Below are 18,563 nucleotides of genomic sequence, written 5' to 3' on the forward strand. Positions count from 1 at the left end.
CACGAAGCTATTAGCGAGTCGCATGGCTTTTGTTTTCAGGTGATAGCTACAGTATCCAGCCACATACCACGTGCTTGTCACTCCCTGGCTGCTACCAGCCAATCAATGATACCTACGTGGGCGGGCAAGCATTGTCCGCTTCCCCAGGCACGCCACGGGCCAGCGAGCAATGAATGGCAAGGTGTAGGGTGATATGGACGTAGTTCTGGACGCAGGTATGATCAAGCCGTCTTCGGCATTCTATGGTAACAGTCGCTGTCGGCACATTCGGATCGGGATTGTTAGTGAGCGGTGGGTGGTGGGGGAGAGGAGTGTGTCACAGATATTCGATTTCAGTTGGAAGTTGGGTTCAAGATCTTCGGGGTATGGATGCGTGGTACATACAGTTGCTAACGGGTCCAAGGCGCATCCGAATTGAAACGATCCATAGAAATCGGGGTTATGCGGTGGGATTCATTGCACGTTGTTGACGTGCATATCATAATGTGCAAAGCCACGCGTTATTCTCTCTCCGAACCCAATGTATCCGATAATTCTGCTGGGGCCAAGCAGTGGGCAGCAGGCAGTAGGCAGGTGGCAGGATTGGGTAACGTGTGTGTGAGTATTCGTAAACTTCCATACAAAGATCCTAGTTGACTGGAGCAGAGCCTGCATGATACGAGAATAGCGTGGCAAACGAGGGGAAGTGGAATGCAATACGAGTTGATAACCAATAGTTAATTCTCTCTCCTTATGCACCTTCGAATAGTCCCATGTTTGAAGCTCATCGTATTCTTGCGCACTCCGACGAACCCCGTGGCACACATCGTCACACTATTGGCCCATGTGGCTGGGACCGATCAACACGGCAGTGAGTTGGGTGACATCTGGCAGGAGGGCCATGCGAAAGGCCATGCACTCAGACGATCCCGATTGACTCAGCCAGTCGATCTGTTCGTGCCTCGTCCAACCCGAGCACCGAAGATATTGTGTCGACACGACCACCGAGTGAAGTCTATTTGATGACATCAAGACGGATTAATTAGTGTCAAAATTGTGGTGTCTCTCGCTCCACGGTCATTTGATTCTAGAACGTTGGCCGAATGCGTGTACGTAAGCCGGGGCGTTTGTCTGACGATCAGTACATACTGCTGATACGGCCCACGTCGAGGTGGGTACGGGGATTTCTCTGCTTCTTGGCTGCTTGGTGCTCAGTGCTCTGTGTGCAGTCGACTATCGAGCGCCAAGTACAAGGGCAATCGGCATCGCGGACTCGGACTCGGACTCGACTCCTGTGTTGGTTTGTGTAGGCGCCAGGCCTCTCAAGTGCCCGTCTCCTGGCAGCCTGGGTTCCGTCCCTGCCACCACCTCCTGTCTCGCCATGCCATGACGAAACCGGCCGTACTACTGTGGCGAGGAAAAGGACAAGGAGCATCCTTTCACGCGAAGAATTGGCTACGCGGCCGGCGGTGTGCTTGTATTCGGGAGAGTGCCTGCCATTCCAGATGCAATTCAGACCGCGCTGGACACAAACCTAGACTTTGTGTTTGGTGATGTTGTCAACTTAACCATCCGTTAGGTGTATGTAGAACATGTGTGCAGTGCAGACGATTTCAAGGCCCCGAACCCTTGACCGGACCAACAAACGTCAGTCACTGTCCGTCTACCATCTCCCCACCAACTGCATCGAGCCCACTTACGCTTTTTGGCAATGGACTAAGGAAAAGTGATCGGCGAGCAGGGGTTTAGGGTTCTGAGCTTGGTAGCTTTGCAGAACGATTCTGAAAACAATTAGTGCCATGCAACCTCTTATCTTCGGGATGGGATTTGTGAGAAAGCCGGTTGCTGGTGGATGGAGTATAGTAACGAAAGACTGCGTCCGTGTTTCATTGATCTGTCGGTCCCCAGACCTATTGATTGAATCAAATTGAACTGAACTGAGCACGCACTATACGTGTACATACATGCATGTAGATATCGACGCATGCAGTAGCCGCTGCGAACCACGCAATCATGGATCTTGCTCTCGGTCTGGAATTTCCATCCAAAATCGCATTCACCTGTGACAGAGTTAACCTCGAGGCTGCTGCTAACACGGCCCGTTCCCCCTTTAGGTGTTACAGGTAGGTGCCTATATGTACATAGCATGGCATATCGTCAACGCATGGCCGGCAACCTGTGTGGAAGTGCTCGGAACTTGCCATTGGTAAGGTAAGATACGACAAAGGTGAGGTCTCCGAGACAGAATCCGAGAGACGTGGCTGCCGACTAGGATGTCATTCTCTCCACCTGCCATACTCTCTTTAGGCATGTGTATACGTAAGTGTGCACCTCTTCCCGCCCTCTAGGAGAGCGAAGAGCGCATACGATCATCACCCGTCAAGGAGCGCGCAGCTAGCAACCCTCGTCCGAGATAAATATGCCAATGCGAGAGACTGGGCCCCTCCGTGATCGCAAGTTGTTCATAGAATACGGCAGCCTAATATTCGTCCTCTATTCTCTGTTGTTTCGTCACCTAGCACACGAGGATATATCCTCCCACTTCTGCCCACCGTCCATATTGCCACCATTTGGCCGAAATTCTGATTCCTAATCTTATCCTTTACCACTACTGAATAACACCATCCATTAGCCTTTTCTGACATATTGTTGCGTAACCACCACTCTGGTGCATAACCTGACCGAACTGCACCTGGCACCATCTTGCCCCTACCGCGCAATAGCTTTGAGTTTTGCAGCAGCGGAATGCCCGGGAAACTGCATCTTACCTTACATACACTCACCGTACCTGCACGTCCACCTCGAGCTTTCAAACCAAACTAAACCCAAGAGACGGTCCGGCCCAGCCCTGGTTCCTGCCGCCAATCTACTAGAAGCCGTACGACTGACGCTTTGCCTTGCCTCCTCTTTGGCTCATACACATTGCTCATTGCTTTCCATTCAAGACACCTGTCAATGGTCAACCATACGTGCGCCTGCACCAGGAATCTCAATTGCCTAATCTACAGGCCACGGCAGACTTGGCACTGACATCCGACGTCGTGTCGCGATACTGGTTACAGAATAGTGTGGGCAGCCTCTTGCCGATCCCCCAGCAAAACCCCAGGATTAAGAACGGCATCAAACCTTTTGCTTGTTGGCTCTGAAACATCACCCACTAATTGACAATACTTGGCTGTCGCCCCATACCCAGTTGACGTCACGTTAATCGGTAAGTGCATGCTCAGCTCCCACTGGTGCTAGTCATAGACGCAGGGCATGCGGGCATGCGTGCTCTCTCATCAGACTTGCGTGCGTCTAGACCGTCTCGCTGATATATCGAAGTCAAATACGCTGCAACCTCTCATCGGGATCGGTCCCGTACGTGGCCTGCCAAGGCTCGAAAATAGTCAATAGAAGCAAGCAAAAAAAAACAGCCCACCAACCGACCTACCATTGGATTGGCCGACGCACGGCACGCTCACTCGCCAGAAGCACTCGCTGCCTACCTACCTCTCATCATCGTTCCATGTGTTTGCGGTTTCCTGCTTTGGGATTAACTTCAACACCTGCCGCTAATCAACTCGGTTGCATACCTGAGCCGGTTCCTGAGTCGGCTTGACACCACCCTTTTAGTACATCAAATAGACAAGCCCAGCCACGCAAAACAACTTTTCCTTGAATCCTGTCAAATTCTGAGACCCATACAGATAGACAAACAGACAGTCAGCAATCCCAGCTTCCAGTCGTCGCGCGTCCGCCAAACAGGGCAGACAGGCAATCCAATTTGTATTGACCGGAAAGTCGCACTGGACAAACAATCGCTCTTTGAACTTCCTGGCCCGACGTTTCAAACATTCCGAGGCGCAGTCCCACTGCAACACATCTGGCATCTTCACTAATAGCGCAATAGTCGTGCTATGCACTGCTAATCGTTGCTTTGCTCGTCGGATCCACCGAGAAAGCACACCATTCCACCCACCCTCACGCAGCGAAAGAGTCGGCGCAGCCATCCGTATTTTTGGAACCGATACCCAGAACCGGTTGTTGTTGACTGGGATTAGTTTCCTGTTGCCTGGCTGCCTGCTATTGGCCTACACGTCCAGCGCAGCACCCTTTCTTAATCCTGGATCCCACTGCAGCTCACCACTCGACGTCGCCCCCAGTCAAAGTGCCAGGGTAGTATCGAAAGATAAGCTGCCCAAGTGCCCGGCGTCTCGCTCATTCCTGTTTTCCCCAGCCCTGAAAGATTGCCCGAATACTCAAAACCCCATCTGGATAACACGGCATTCTCGCCAGCTTTTACAACGCCAACGTGCCAACCCCTACGACCCAGCAATTGCTCCAGGCAAGTTGCACTATCGTCTGGCCTCAACCCCATCGCGATCCACCGCCCCGTCGTCTTTTTGCCCACTGTCCCGCTTCGGTTCTCCACCGATCGTTACCTAGAGTTGTCTGCAATCAAACAGAAGCGCCCGCTGTCCATCGGATACAATGGCGTCTCAAGCCTATAACCAACAGCAGCCGCTGCCTCGACCTCCAGGTCAACAATCGCAGTCGCAGTACGGTACATACAACCAGCCGCCCCCCAGGTCCGCAGTATCAGAACAACAACCTTCTTTCGGCAGAAGACAGTCGCAGCAGGCACCGTATCAATCATCGTATACAGAAGAGCCCAGTCAGTACAAGAACCAGAAGTCAATACGGCCGAAGTCCCGGGCTTTCAGCTTCCACTCGGACAAAACACAGAGAACTGACCTTCATGAAACTTCAGCGGAGAAAGAGTCTAAGAGGCTTCACACAAAAGCAGATCCTACCTTGGCCATGCAAGAGTTGGAGCCCTGTAGGTTCTGCGCCTGATAAAGCATTTTATATAACGATGGCAGAACACTAACAAGACACCCAGCCGCTGTCGCTGCCCATCAATCAAAACGCGCTTTGCCCAGCATGAGCGAGATAGAATGGAGAGATGCTGGTGGTAGTCCAATTGGTGAGTCTTTCCCTCTTAACTGATAAACGTGTACGAAGCGCTAATCAAAACCCGCTGAAGCCGAGCCTGATCGTTCGAACCCCTCCCGCAGCAAGTGGGAACGTCCGCTGGATACGATCAGAAGCTTTGAAGCCGCCATTGACGGCGGATACAACAACCGACAGTCTTTTATCCGAACAGACTCGGATTCTGTCGCAAATTATAATAGACGGAGTGGATTCTACCCCAACTCACGTAAGAAAACCCCGGGGCTGGAGACTCCTTTTGCCGTCATATGTCCGCCTTCTTTTTCCTGGTATTAAGCCGATATTGACGCATTGTGGATGCAGACGGTGCCATGACCCCCGTTTCCCTCAGAACAGCTATTACGGTGCGAGGCCCTCTTCGACCGTCCACCGATCAGAAAGCGCCATGTTTGACTCTCGCGGATCGGCCATGATGGATAATGGCAACCGAGACAGCTATTTCGAAGGCTACGATGGAGCTTATGGTTATGGCGGGAACGGCAACACGGGCAGCCGCAACAGGGTCCCGCGCAACTATTCCGAATCCCAACTCAACGGCAGGCCTGCAGCCGATAGGAATATCTACCCTGTGCCCAACAACCATCGCTCGTACGAAACTGTAGCCACAGGATCTGGTCGCAGCGGCAGCCCGGGTGACCCTGTAGGATATCAGACCGATCCCACCAGCAGCGAAAATAGCTCTATCGATCGGCGAATGCCACCCAGACAACGAGAGCCGGTGAACGACTATGGCATCAGCTTTGGCCAGGCAGCCGCCTACCAGCCACCGAGTCTTTCTGTCCCTGCGTCGCAACCACGCAGAATGCCAGATGGGTCGAATGCTGCTGCACCGCCGCCGCCACCCAAGCATGGCGGCGGTGGTGGCCTCCTGAGGAAGGGCTCTAAAACTGCAGGTGCTCAGCAACAGAGGCCCGACATGGGCGAGAAGCGCAAGAGCTGGTTTTCTCGTCGTTTCAGCAAGAACTCGTAGGTGTTAGGCCTGGCAAACGCCTACCTAAGCCACCTGAGAAATGATGTATGACGGAACTGTGTTTATGCATGCTTTTGTTTCCTTTGTTTATTTTTGTGGAAGATACCCTAGGCTCTTCGATTGCGCTTCTTTTGAACGGTCGGACAGATGAACAGATGATAACGTGGATTCACCACAATCGACATTGAACATTGAGGATATGCTGGGGCTCTAAGACATGAACATACTCTCAATGTACTTGCCTGTGGCACTGCTAACCAGGGAGAGGGGCAAGCAGGAGGAGGGATTTGATATTAGCAATGAGGTATCCGGGTTTGACAGGACGGAACAAAACTCTGGACCAAGCCCAAACTGCCGAATGAATGCACTAGGAATGGCTCGAAAATATTGTCGGTATGGCATCATTGGATGACAGCGATGCCAGTTTGGTGACCTCGACAGCCGAACGAGTGCCATCAGGAAATGGCATTGCATACAGAGACAACACGATTGGAGAAACTACGGTTTATTGTATCCTTAATACACTTCTCGTTCTCTACTTCTTCTGTTGTGGAACAGACATGTGAAGTATGTGTGTACACACGACGAGAATGAGCATACCCACCAGAAACATAACATAGAGAAGTCAATGCCTGCAGATACTGAAGCATTTCTGTATTAACACGGGATTGGGCATGGATTTAGTCTCATAGATCGTTAATTATACGCTTCCAGACTTGGTGTCCCCTAATCCATGAGAAAATTCGATTGATTCTCTCTGAAGCCGGTCTCGTTGCCGCGCGTCTTCCACAGTTTGATTGGAACCACACAGCCCATAAAGCAGAGCAGGGAATGTACTGATACAGAATATGACGAACCGACTCATAGGTCCTTCTTGCCTTCCTTCTTCTTTGGGTCCAACTGATCTGACTGGTCTTCGTTGTAAGCAACGACAACATATGCTATCAGCACAACGTTGGCCATAACAGCTGCCAGAGCCCCAGCGAATGTTGAATTTCCTAAGTCGGATATGTCAGCAACGATGCTCACGGCCGCCATGATCCGGTTAGACCGGGAGTTGGGTATTTAATGCTCCACGAACCTTTGAAGAGTGTGTTAACGGTGGCAAAGTATGAACCGATGGGTACTACTATCATGGCGAGGGTGAATGCCAGCAGTTTTATGATGACATCGCTGGACTTCTGAATTAGCAATTGGCCCAGGAAAACAAAGACACATATCGTTGTCTTGCTGCGTGGATAGCAATCAGAGCTTGGAGCACTCACGCAGGCACAGCAGGCGAGATGTTGGACTTCTGGTCTGCAGCTGGACCCGATCCATCGTGTTCGTCCTGGTCCAGGATGGTCTTCTCTGTCGATATAATGCGGCGGGTGGCCATGATTGCTACGGTGCAGGTGGTGTGTTTGTGCTGTGTGTTGAAATACCTGAAGCAGATCAATCAAGTATGGAGGTGGAGGTGGAGGTGGTGGGTAAAGCTCGTTCCGCCGTCAACGATTGGGCAAAGGACATCAAACTACGGAGTACAATCGAGTCAATCGACGACAGTCTTTGGGTCGATTTGATATGTATGTATGTATATATATATATATTTGTATAAATATGGGGGAAGAACGCAATTGATGGTATTATCGCCTTGGCAGCACCAGGACCAGTACCAGCACGACGGGCAGATAGATGCATGCATTGACACTTTGGCAATGGGGTGAAGGCCAATTAAGCGTGGCGGTGGGTCACCTGACATCGTGTTCGGGGTAGCGCGTTCCTAACGTGCTTTCGACGCCAAAATTTGGCACGGCGTCTGCTTCCAGCCTCTTTTTCTTTGCCTATTCCGTCATTCGTTCTCCCTATCCCTTCACAGGTTTAATTCATGTAAGACAATGCCCTTCACGAGCACTGTTGTAACCCCTCGTTCCACACTTCAGTATTTGGCTCCTGCACAATCAGGAACACCCCTTCGGCCGGCACTGGGATTTCTCTTTTGCTGCACCAGGGTCTGATAAAACTCTGGGGCCCTGAACCGCACTACTTGTGTTAATAAGTACTTGCTTTCCCCGTCAGATAGTTCGGGGTGGATTTGACCCATGTGGTAGTATTTGGTAAGTCCGTCTTGGTTTTCTGCTTTACTAAACCTACCTCGAGCGCGGTGCAGACCTAACCATACTCTCTCAGTGGTCATCCTACGCAAGCCATTTTTCTGACTGGACCCCCTTGCTTCGCACCGCCCGTGTTGTCACTATATGCACACCTTTCACAATGGGTCGCATGTCCTCACTCGCTCGCAGTACCTCGCCCTGCCTTCCCGGAACCCCCTCGATAGGCGCACAGGCAAAGGGGAAGACGAACAAGCAATTCGATATCGACGACGAAGACCTCGATGAGCTGGCCGAGAACATCCCGTGCTCCTCGCCCTACTTCACCCAGCCAACCCAGATCGTCAACCGCGCCAACATGACGAACGCTACGCAGCCAACCCAGATTGTGGAGAGGAAGCCTACAATACACCGGTCTTCGCCGGCCCCCTCTCTCCTGGGACCGTGGTTGAAGTTCCCGCTTCATCGCCCTTCCAGAATGTACGCCCGGCGGTCAAGGCTTCCGTATACAGAGGCTCGCCTCCAGTTACCGCTCCTCCGCGTTGTGCCCCGGCAAATACGGTACTAAGGCCCGTTGCCAGATCTACATCTCAGTCTACAGCCAAGTCTGTAGTCAAGCCTGCAGTCCAAGGGAATGGTCGTTTAGGGTCTCTCATGGCACCAGCTGGGACTTCCTTTCGATCGCCAAATTTTGTTCCTCGCCGACCGAACCCCGCCGTAAACCGGAAGCAACACCCGTCGGATATTTCGGATGACGATTTGTCGAATGACTACTACAAGGGGTTGGACAGTTCCGAAGACGATAAGCCCATGAGAGGGAATATACAACCTGCTCTTGCAGTTGCGCGCTCTGGCCGCAATACCCCGGTGGATAAGCTGAAAATGCCTGAAGAAGACATCAAACCGAATGACATTAGTGATTTGCGGCTTCGGTACTTGACAAAAGAAACCCACAAGATTATTGTTGCAACAAAGCCCAGCATCACTTGGCGCGCTTGCAAGAATGCCGTTGTTCGGAACAGCCTTAGTGCAGAAGCTGCAATAAATGACCTTCTTGGGAAACCGAAACAATCATCGTCTTCGACAAAAGGGCGGCCGGCAGCAACGGTCAAGAGCAAGAACTTGAAGCAATCGAAGCTGGTTCAATCGAAGCTCACTACAAACTCACGACTACGCTCTCTATCTGCGTCGAGTTCTCCATCTGACTCGTCTGCATCCGAATCCGAAGCTGAACCTACACCTGAACAGAAAAAGGCTGCTCCTCGGCGGAGACTTATCCAAGGTCGTCGGAACAAACCCACTTCACCAGCACCAGAGGTATTTTCTCTACCTCCTTCACGCTCATCGCCAATTTCTTCACCTTCAAGCTCATCATCACCGCAAAAAATGGCGGCGGCGGCTATGAAATCAACGGGGTCTCTCTCGGAGTCTGTCCCTAAGAAGCGAGGTCGGCTGGTGCGCGGATCACGGAGGCAGTCGCCAATCAGCCTGGCGGACTCCGGTTCTGATGATGATCTACCGAGTCTCGAGTCCTTGGTGTCGAGAAAGCGCAAAGCTGATGATAAGTCTGCACCCGAGGTCATTGATATCACCGATTCCGACCAGGAAGCTGCCGCCGAAGATACCGATTCAGCTGCAAACGATTCGCAACCTCCAAGTCCCACAAAAGGACTGACAGAGGTATCCAAAGTGATACAGTACTTCAACGAGTGCTCCGCAGAAGACCTGGCCCGCATCAGTGGCATGAAGGTCAGCGATACCAAGCTTGTTGTTGCTGCTCGGCCATTTACAAGCTTAAGAGAGGTCGAGCAAGTGTCGCGAAAGGAAAAGGCTTCATCATCGAGGAAGGCGTCTCGTGTAGAGATTGGTGCCACAATTGTGGAAAAGCTTGTTGTATGGTTCCGAGCTTTCAAAGCTGCTTCGGATGTTATCGAGGACTGCGACGAACGTGGTCGAGAGATCCAATCGGTTATGTCCCGTTGGGAGCTTGATCGAAATGGCCACGAGGCTGGCAAACCGAATTTACGCCCGCTTCCCATCAGCAAAAGCCGGCATTGATGGACAGCTCGGTCCAGCTCAAGTCGTACCAGCTTCTGGGCCTCAACTGGATGAACCTCATCCACCGCAAAGGCTACTCCGGTATACTGGCTGATGACATGGGACTTGGTAAAACTTGCCAGGTCATCTCCTTCATCGCACATCTCGTCGAGTCTGGAAAGTCCAATGACAGGAAGCCCTGGCCGAATCTCATCGTTGTACCACCGTCGACCTACGAGAACTGGATGAACGAATTCGAGAAATTCGCCCCCAACATCAAACTATACCCTTATTCTGGCCAAGCTAGACGTGATACCGATCCTGATGATGTCCAAGATCACCACGTCGTTCTCACCAGTTACTCTCAAGTCGACAGAAAGCGGGAGGATCTCGAATGGCTGCGAGGCCTAAATCCTTACGCCGCCATCTTCGATGAAGGCCACAAGTTGAAGAACACGTCAACATTCGTATATAAGCAGATGTCGCAGGTGCCTTCCGAATGGCGTTTGATTCTGTCTGGAACGCCTGTACAGAACAACTTGAAGGAGCTTCTCAGTCTTCTTAAGTTCGTCGAGCCCAGCTTATTCGGAAAACATCTGGCGGGGCACCTAGAGACCATTTTCCAAGCCAAGGTTGCCAACAAGGACGTAGAAAACTTCGCCCTCCTCGCTAAAGAACGAGTTGGCAACGCACGGGTGATGATGGCACCTTTTATTTTACAGAGGAGGAAGGGCGATGTCTTAGAGTAAGTTACTCTGACCTATTCACGATTATGTACTAACGAATGGACTCTTCGCAGCTTACCTTCACGAAAAGATACACGTATCGTTGTACCTCTGGAACCCCAGCAAAAGGAGATATATGAATCTATCCGCGACCGATATCTAAACAAGAGCAAGGCAGCAAAGAGCAAAGTAACAAACCCTTGGATGCAGCTGCGCAAAGCTGCCTTACACCCACAACTATTCAGACGCCATTTTACCGACGAGAAGGTGAAAAAACTGGTCGATATCCTCTGGAAACGATGTAGCGAAGACGAGCTCGACGTCCAGAGCAAAGAGCCCAGGCATAAGGAACAGTTCCAGCAATTCCTTATGGAGAGATCTGATTTTGAACTACATACGTGGTGTAAGGACTTCCCCAAGTATGTAGGACATCTGGATATCCCGGATCGCTCCTGGGAGCAAGCACCAAAGGTGGCCAAACTTCTTGAGCTTATACGAGGCTACATGGCCAACGGCGACCGCTGTCTTGTGTTCTCCCGCTTTGAGATGGTCATCGACATCCTTCGAGAAACGTTCCATGCCACCGACATCCCCTATTGCGAGTTGACTGGCAGAGCTAGCGTCCAAGCTCGGTTCCCCGAGGTAGAGCGGTTCACCAAGGATACCACAATTCCGGTCTTCCTTCTCACGACGGGAGCTGGCGGAACGGGAATCAACCTGACGGCAGCGAACAAGATCGTCATCTTCGACCAGTCCGATAACCCACAGGATGACGTACAGGCATCCAACCGTGCCCACCGTATTGGCCAGACTCGCGAGGTGGAAGTGATTACTCTAATCACTGAAAACACAGTGGAGGGACTAATCTTTAACTCGTGCGTGAAGAAGCTCATGCTTGCTGCCTGCGTAGAAGGCGCCGCGGTCGACGACAGCGAATCAGTCGAGGAGCAGTGCCGCAAGCTTATGCTGATGGACTCTAACGCCGAAGCACACGCGTTGGAAGTAATGGATGAGGTGGTTGAAGCCGGCCTCTAGGTCGGGATGACTTTTTTTTTTGATACGACATTGCAACTGTAAGATGAGCGTTCGGCTTGCTTGAAATACCCCGATAGATCGTGACTGGTCTACACTGGCATTTGGGACTTGAATTGAAGTTGCGAGACTAGGGGCATCCTGATTGTATTGAGTTGGGCCAGCATGAATAATGAATTGATAATAGAATAGTGTACCATACCCCCAGTACGTTCGATGTGTTCTAATGCGAGGCCCATAAGCAGCACTCAGGACAAGCATGTGGTTGTCAGGGCGGGTGTTATATACTTATCATCAAGCAGCTAACTGGATGGGCTTGATTTGGTTGTGCTGCCGGTTTGCTGTTTGTTGTGTGTTGTGATAGTTGTTAGGGGGAAGGGGGTTTCATTATCACCAAGTTTCCAGTACGTAGCAGACTTGTTTTATCTTGTCATATCGGGCGGTTTACAGTCAGTATTCACTTTATCTAATCAGAGCTCTTTTATGTGAGCACTGCGGTGTTAAGGGCAGACAGACATTTATTTGATGCGATCAAGTAGTGGGGTGGGGGTTGTTGCGGGAGGAGTATGTTTGGTGAGGATTGACGTTGGCTGGCTGGCTTCGAGCAGAGATCCGGGACATTCAGGTCCAAAGATTCATTTGTGATGACTTCTTATTGCCTCTGTGGGGGTGGTGATGGCAGTGGTGGTGGCAGGAGCCCTCAACCCACGAGGGACGGGATCAGTCAACAGCTGGGAGCTTCGCCACCAGATATCAGGCACAAGTTGACAAGAATGGGAGGGGAGTAAGAGTTATAGGTGCCAGTATCTGGACTGTCCTGTAACCCAAGTTCCTCTACCGCCGCAACAGCTGACGGGGTTGGTGTAGTGGTAAAGGTGTATGGGCGAGACAACCTCCGGGTTTCGTAGGTGCTTCCGGGCTAGGGACGGTTTGGAGACGCGGGATTGTGCCGACAATCTTCAGGTCACTCCATTCAGTTCCGGCTCGGAGCCCGAGCTTTTGCATTTTTTAAATAAATTCTTTCTTATTTTATTCTCCCCTACCTTCCTTCCTGACTTTTTATTTTTCACCTGATCAGGGCGCGTCGGTTGGGTCCCTAGTTTTTATGGTTAGTAAGTAGTGAGCCCGTTGTAATATTCCTACACGCATTCGACTTACCAGTCCGTCACCAGGTGCTCGTCCAAGCCGTCCATCCTCTTGACGTCCTCCTCTGAGATCTCGAAGCCGCCCACCTTGACGTTGTCGACCAGACGCTCCTTCTGGGCGCTCTTGGGCAACGGCACGTGGCCATGCTGCAGCGACCAGCGTACCATCAGCTGCGCCGGGGTGCACCCGTACTTCTTGGACAGCTCCAGGATGGTCGGGTTCTTCATGCGCATGGCCCGGGCTAGCGGCCCGTACGCCTCGACGAGGATGCCGTGCTTGGCGCAAGTCTCCCGGATGGCCGTCTGGGTGTTGAAGGGGTGCACCTCGATCTGGTTCACGGCCGGCTTGATGCGCGGGTTGGAGGCCATCAACTCCTCGATCTAGATCTGGTGTGTCAACAACCCGAGATTCCCTCACTCGTGCGTTTTAGGCTATGCAGGGGTCCCTCTCCATGCTGACTTACATGCTTTACTCCGTAGTTGCTCACACCGCCGCTCCGGATCTCGCCCTCGTCGATGGCGTCCTCGACGGCTTTCCAGCTTGTCAACCGAGCCTCGGGCCCGCCGTACGGGCTGTGCAGGAGGAACAGGTCGATGTAGCCCAGTCCACAGGCCTTGACGCTGCGCGTGATACTCTTGCGAACGGCATCGTACGAAGTACTGGGTCGTTCATCAGCCAATAGTCCGATAGCATGTACTCCACTGCGGCATCACACGAACCTAGAACTCGCGAGCTTAGACGTATACCAGATGTCCTCTCGCGTGAGGTTCGGACCCGACGTGTTCTCGAACGACTCGAGCCATTTGCGGATGGCCTGGCCGGCCTCGGCTTCGTTGTGGTACATCTGTGCCGAGTCGAAGCCGCGGTACCCGGCAGCCAAGGCCCAGGGCACGGAGGCCAGGACTTCCCGGCCGGACATCATGTAAAGACCCAGCTGTATCAGGGGAATCGTGTGGCCATTATAGAGCTTTCGACTCATCAGCTTTACCGGGCATACATGGGGCTCAGAGGGGCGAGCAGAAGGGTACCTTGGCCTTGCTCGCAAGGGAGAAGCTGGAAGCGCTCATTCTGACACACGTGGGCTCACAACTGTGGTCTTCAAGGGTACGACGGTATTCCTGATGAATATGGCAGACAAGATACACATTCAGTGAAGTGAGCGGGAGGATTCAAGTTCAAGTTGTCGGCAATACTAGCCCAGACGTCACCCGAAGTGGACCGGCGCGGGATCCGCTGGGAACTGAAAAGATGCGGTCATGCCGTCATGCTGAGTCAGTTTACGGGCCGCTGTGGAGAAGCAGTCGCAGGGCGCCGACTATGTATTTTGTATGTAATTCCACCACCCAAGGTTCAACAAGATGGCCAGAACAATTAGAAGACCTGGCTCAGTGCCCTTTCCTGCGCTTCATCTCGACTAGAGCATCAACTACTTCGTTTGCAAACCCCGGTTCGTTTATATCCAACTTGTGCCGCTCTGTCTGGATGCCAGTGCCCTCGAGTTTTCCCGTGAGTGTCTCAAACAACGCTCTGTCTGCGTTGCGGTCCTCGAAAGGGCCACCATCCCCAGATATCATACTTATTGATTTTTCTGGGAACAGAACCTTGACCAAATCTTTCCTTTCGTACCTTGTCAGCTTCTCCCCAATGAACTCGCCGATCCGCCGATTTTCTTCTAGGTCGGTTCTGAGTAAAGTCACCGACGGGTTGTGCTGGTACAGCTTGCGCTCGCCTTTCTTGTCAGCTTCTATCAGCTCCGGCTTGACAGAGCTCATGGGGCCGAAGTTGATCATGTCGCACGCGCCGACGCTGACAATGTATGGGATCTGCGCCTGCGCGCCAGCCGATAGCCGGTCAGGCCCAGCCGACAGGATGCCGCCACCAACTTCGTCGGCTATCTCGCTTGTCGTCAGGTCAATCACGGCATCAAACTCGCCCTGGCGAATCAGTGTCTCCATCGCTCGACCGCCCGAGCCTGTGGCATGAAACACCACCACCTCTGCCCCGTGCGGCGGTTGCGAGAGCATGTGGCGGATGCGGTCCACCCCTGGCGTCGTGACACCAAACATGGTGATCGCAATCCTCTCCCGCCTCTTCTTCCCGCCGTCTGTGCGAGCCTCCAAGTGAGACTTGGCTGGTTTCGGTTCCGACGCTTCGCGATACTGGCGCGCCATCCCAGCCATGGCTGCTGCTGCATTGCCGAGGATCTTCTCTGACAGGAAGTTGAGGCCGGCTATGTCCACGACGCTGTACATGAGCGTAATGTCGACTCCGCCGACGAGGTGTCCCACGTCACCGCTGGCCATGGTGCTCACGAGGAGTTTGGGCAGACCGATCGCTACAGCGTCGCGCATCACAGCTGCGACCATGGACGAGCCAGTACTGCCCCCTATGCCCAATATGCCATGTACTGCCGTCGTCGGGCTCTTCATGAGGCCCGCGACTCTCTGTGTCGCACTGCTGGCCATGCGGCTCGAATAGTCACCCCTGGACACATCAGCTGCTGGCGTATCCAGCTCGAATGATAGCAGTTGCACGCGGTGCTGGAATTGGAGGAGCTCGGCATCATGTGTGCTAAGTGCATTGCGCCCAATGTCTAGTATTGTGACTTGAAGCTCGGAACTGCGCAGTAGCTCACGAAGCACGTAAGCGCTTTCCTCGAGCTTGGTGTCTAGCGTCGCCAGGAGTAGAACGCGCGCGTCGGTGGGTGATGATGCCATTTCTGATAACGGCTCAGGGGCGACACCTTCAGGGTCTTGAGCAGTGCACAACCTCTCTATGATACTCATATAAGAACTGAGGGGATTATGTCTAAGTTGAATTCGACATCGACTACAGGCGCGGCGCACAGCTTGGCTTGTGTAAGACAAATAACCCAGTAAGGGGGGATGTAGAACCCCGCGTTACGTCATTGTACAACTACCTCCGCGTTTCTTTCTAAACTGCGCGGCACCTCAACAGATACTTTTCCTGACAGAGAGCGAACTCCTGCAAGCCAATAACAAGAATTGCCAATTTCTGGTACCAACACGTGAGCAATGCCGCGCCCCACCTCGAGAGAAGATGTCCTCTCCCATCTCCGAGCTGTGACAGCTCGGGGTGAAGCTATTGTCGGCGCCGGTGCCGGCACCGGATTGAGTGCCAAGTGCATTGAGAGCGGTGGCGGACATCTCATCATCATCTACAACTCGGGCCGTTTCCGGATGGCCGGCCGAGGTAGCTTGGCTGGGCTCATGCCTTACGGCGACGCGAACAAGATAGTCGTTGAAATGGTTCGCTCGCAGCCCCTCTCTCACCCTCTCTGATCTTTTACGTTGCGGAGCTGACACTTCGCTAGGCGTCCGAAGTTTTGCCAATTGTGAAAACCACACCCGTCTTGGCCGGCGTCTGTGGCACTGATCCCTTCCGGGAGATGCCCTACTTCCTCGCCCAGCTCAAGTCCATGGGCTTCAGCGGCGTACAGAACTTCCCCACCGTCGGCTTGATCGACGAGGGCTCCGTGTTCCGGCAGAACCTCGAGGAGACGGGCATGGGCTACGACCTAGAGGTCGACATGATCCGCGAGGCCCACGGAATGGACCTGTTCACGACGCCGTACGTCTTTAGCCCCGAAGACGCCCGGAAGATGACGGAGGCGGGCGCCGACGTGGTGGTGGCGCACATGGGCCTCACGACGTCGGGCAGCATCGGCGCGCAGACGGGACCCTCGCTCGACGAGTCGGTCCGGCGGGTCCAGGCCATCCGCGACGCCGCCGCCGCCGTGCGGGAGGACGTCATCGTTCTCTGTCACGGGGGCCCCATCGCCGCGCCCGAGGACGCGGCGTATGTGTTGGGGCGGACCAAGGGGGTCCAGGGGTTCTTTTGGGGCGAGCTCCATGGAGAGGCTCCCGACCGAGCAAGCGATTAAGAATGTGACGGAAGAGTTTCGCAAGGTGAAGTTGGGAAGCTGAGGCGAGCCACTCACAGATATGCTGCCACGCTAAACACAGTCAATTATTCAAAAGCATTGGCTGATCTGGCCGTTTTGTCATATACGTGACGCATTGATTCGTCTACCAATTTGGACGTAGGCCGCGAGTAGATACCCAAACTGCATCCAAACTGCTCTACTGTCGGCACTTCTCAGCAGCCACAAGATCGTCGGCCTCCTGCGGCGACCTCATGTTGAGAGGGCCATTCCAGCGGTAGAAGCTCTCGTTCGTCTCGACCAGTCCCGCCGTGGTCGGATCCGTCCCGTACAGGTCGACAAACTTGTACGACCTCCACTCGCAGTTGCCGAATTGCTTCCTGATGGCGTCGGGACGCTCGATGAGGTACTGGATCAACGTTCCATGCGACACCACCACGATGTACGCATCGTCGCCGCCTTCGATGCCCGCCAGAGCCGCCGCCAGCTCGCGCAGAATCTCGCGCGCCCGCTGCGCCCGCTCACGGATTGCGCTCTGCGTCCCGGCGTAAAGGAGGCGCTTCGAGTTCCAGTGCGGCTCGACGCGCGACAGGTCCAGGAGGTCGCCGCACTCCGCCGCCAGCTCCTCGACGGGCCGGCCGGTGTCGCACGGGAAAACGCTGCACTCTTGCAGCTCGCCGAGCGCGAGAATGTTGTGTCTCAGGTGCTTCTCCTTCTCCTCCTCCCCCGGTGCGGCGGCGATAAAGGCCCAGTGCGCCGTTTGCAACGTCCGTCGCATTGGCGATGCCACCACGAGTGCGATCCGGTCCTTGTATGGGAAGGAACTGGCCAGATCCCGGCATTGCTCACCGCCCTTATTTGTCAGACTTGGGTCGGGTATCGAGAGGTCGCACGCGGCGTTGTGCTCTGCCTCTCCGTGGCGGACTAGGTAGATCGTGGGTGCCATTGGCCTGGAAAGGGTGCTACCTCGTTGTATCGTGGGCTTTGCTGACAGATTTTTGAATATGCGTCTTCTTCTGGAGTCAGTGTAGCAAATGATCAAGACAGGGTTCTCTTGCGGATTAGGATTACGTCTTCTTTATCAACTATTGGGGGGATCGTGGCTCTTACATCTAAGGGGGTAATGGTACATGTCCTTTGTTCAACTGACTATTGCGGCCTGGATTACCCTTTGTTTGCTGAACACGCATCACTTTTGATCCAAGTGTGAGTGAGGCAAGTCAGAGACCAAGGCAGAAAGCTGTCGCAACTTCTACTCGACGCGGGCATCCGAAATGATATCCTCCTTTGAATACTCCAAGGCCTATATGTGCATGACCCACGATGTAGATGCCCTCAGATTACTGAACACATTTTATTACAGGCTGCAGAGCCACGCTATTTACATAAACACGACAGCACCATTCTTATGAAGCCCCCTGAGTTGGCCCGACCGGCACTTCTACTTCTCACCATCCAGCTGACCTCAGAATCTATAATGAACCCATTGCTGATAAGGTCTCTCGTATAGTATATGCTTGATTTTGTAATCGGTAACCTCCGTTGTGATAGATGCAGAAGAGTCGAAAATAACGATTGTTGTGTAATCGAGCACAATGGGGTTGAACTCAGCCTTGTCTGTCATGGGAATGCATACCAGGGGCTGGCCTACAACTTCTGTCACATTGAATGAGAGCGGCTCACCA

At 53.2% G+C, this 18,563-nt stretch overlaps 7 protein-coding genes across 7 annotated transcripts; 3 read left to right on the forward strand and 4 right to left on the reverse strand.

The window, feature by feature from the left end:
- Positions 1-4,452: 4,452 nt before the first annotated feature.
- Positions 4,453-5,944, forward strand: PG998_001601 (uncharacterized protein; the record flags this gene model as incomplete). Its single annotated transcript, XM_066868419.1, has 4 exons — positions 4,453-4,801; positions 4,865-4,948; positions 5,009-5,182; positions 5,352-5,944. 4 exons carry the CDS (start codon positions 4,453-4,455, stop codon positions 5,942-5,944), a joined length of 1,200 nt encoding a protein of 399 aa, XP_066736834.1.
- An 861-nt stretch (positions 5,945-6,805) lies between these two features.
- PG998_001602 (Vacuolar ATPase assembly integral membrane protein VMA21) lies at positions 6,806-7,322 on the reverse strand (the record flags this gene model as incomplete). The annotated part of the gene is made up of 3 exons (XM_066868420.1): positions 6,806-6,942; positions 7,026-7,117; positions 7,210-7,322. The coding sequence occupies 3 exons, from the start codon at positions 7,320-7,322 to the stop codon at positions 6,806-6,808; spliced, it is 342 nt and encodes a 113-aa protein (XP_066736835.1).
- An 875-nt stretch (positions 7,323-8,197) lies between these two features.
- On the forward strand, positions 8,198-11,831 carry PG998_001603 (uncharacterized protein; the record flags this gene model as incomplete). The annotated part of the gene is made up of 4 exons (XM_066868421.1): positions 8,198-8,514; positions 8,616-10,002; positions 10,077-10,816; positions 10,871-11,831. 4 exons carry the CDS (start codon positions 8,198-8,200, stop codon positions 11,829-11,831), a joined length of 3,405 nt encoding a protein of 1,134 aa, XP_066736836.1.
- Positions 11,832-12,902: 1,071 nt separating this feature from the next.
- Positions 12,903-14,041, reverse strand: PG998_001604 (aldo-keto reductase; the record flags this gene model as incomplete). Its single annotated transcript, XM_066868422.1, has 5 exons — positions 12,903-12,924; positions 12,987-13,354; positions 13,438-13,633; positions 13,694-13,941; positions 14,003-14,041. 5 exons carry the CDS (start codon positions 14,039-14,041, stop codon positions 12,903-12,905), a joined length of 873 nt encoding a protein of 290 aa, XP_066736837.1.
- A 318-nt stretch (positions 14,042-14,359) lies between these two features.
- Positions 14,360-15,691, reverse strand: PG998_001605 (uncharacterized protein; the record flags this gene model as incomplete). The annotated part of the gene is made up of 1 exon (XM_066868423.1): positions 14,360-15,691. One exon carries the CDS (start codon positions 15,689-15,691, stop codon positions 14,360-14,362), a length of 1,332 nt encoding a protein of 443 aa, XP_066736838.1.
- Positions 15,692-16,009: 318 nt separating this feature from the next.
- PG998_001606 (uncharacterized protein) lies at positions 16,010-16,878 on the forward strand (the record flags this gene model as incomplete). Its single annotated transcript, XM_066868424.1, has 2 exons — positions 16,010-16,243; positions 16,309-16,878. The coding sequence occupies 2 exons, from the start codon at positions 16,010-16,012 to the stop codon at positions 16,876-16,878; spliced, it is 804 nt and encodes a 267-aa protein (XP_066736839.1).
- A 199-nt stretch (positions 16,879-17,077) lies between these two features.
- PG998_001607 (phosphatase SPAC5H10.03) lies at positions 17,078-17,824 on the reverse strand (the record flags this gene model as incomplete). The annotated part of the gene is made up of 1 exon (XM_066868425.1): positions 17,078-17,824. One exon carries the CDS (start codon positions 17,822-17,824, stop codon positions 17,078-17,080), a length of 747 nt encoding a protein of 248 aa, XP_066736840.1.
- Positions 17,825-18,563: the final 739 nt, after the last annotated feature.

This window comes from Apiospora kogelbergensis (assembly GCF_038363985.1).
Source record: "Apiospora kogelbergensis strain CBS 113332 chromosome Unknown utg000001l_segment0_segment0, whole genome shotgun sequence".
Lineage (NCBI taxonomy): Eukaryota > Fungi > Ascomycota > Sordariomycetes > Amphisphaeriales > Apiosporaceae > Apiospora > Apiospora kogelbergensis.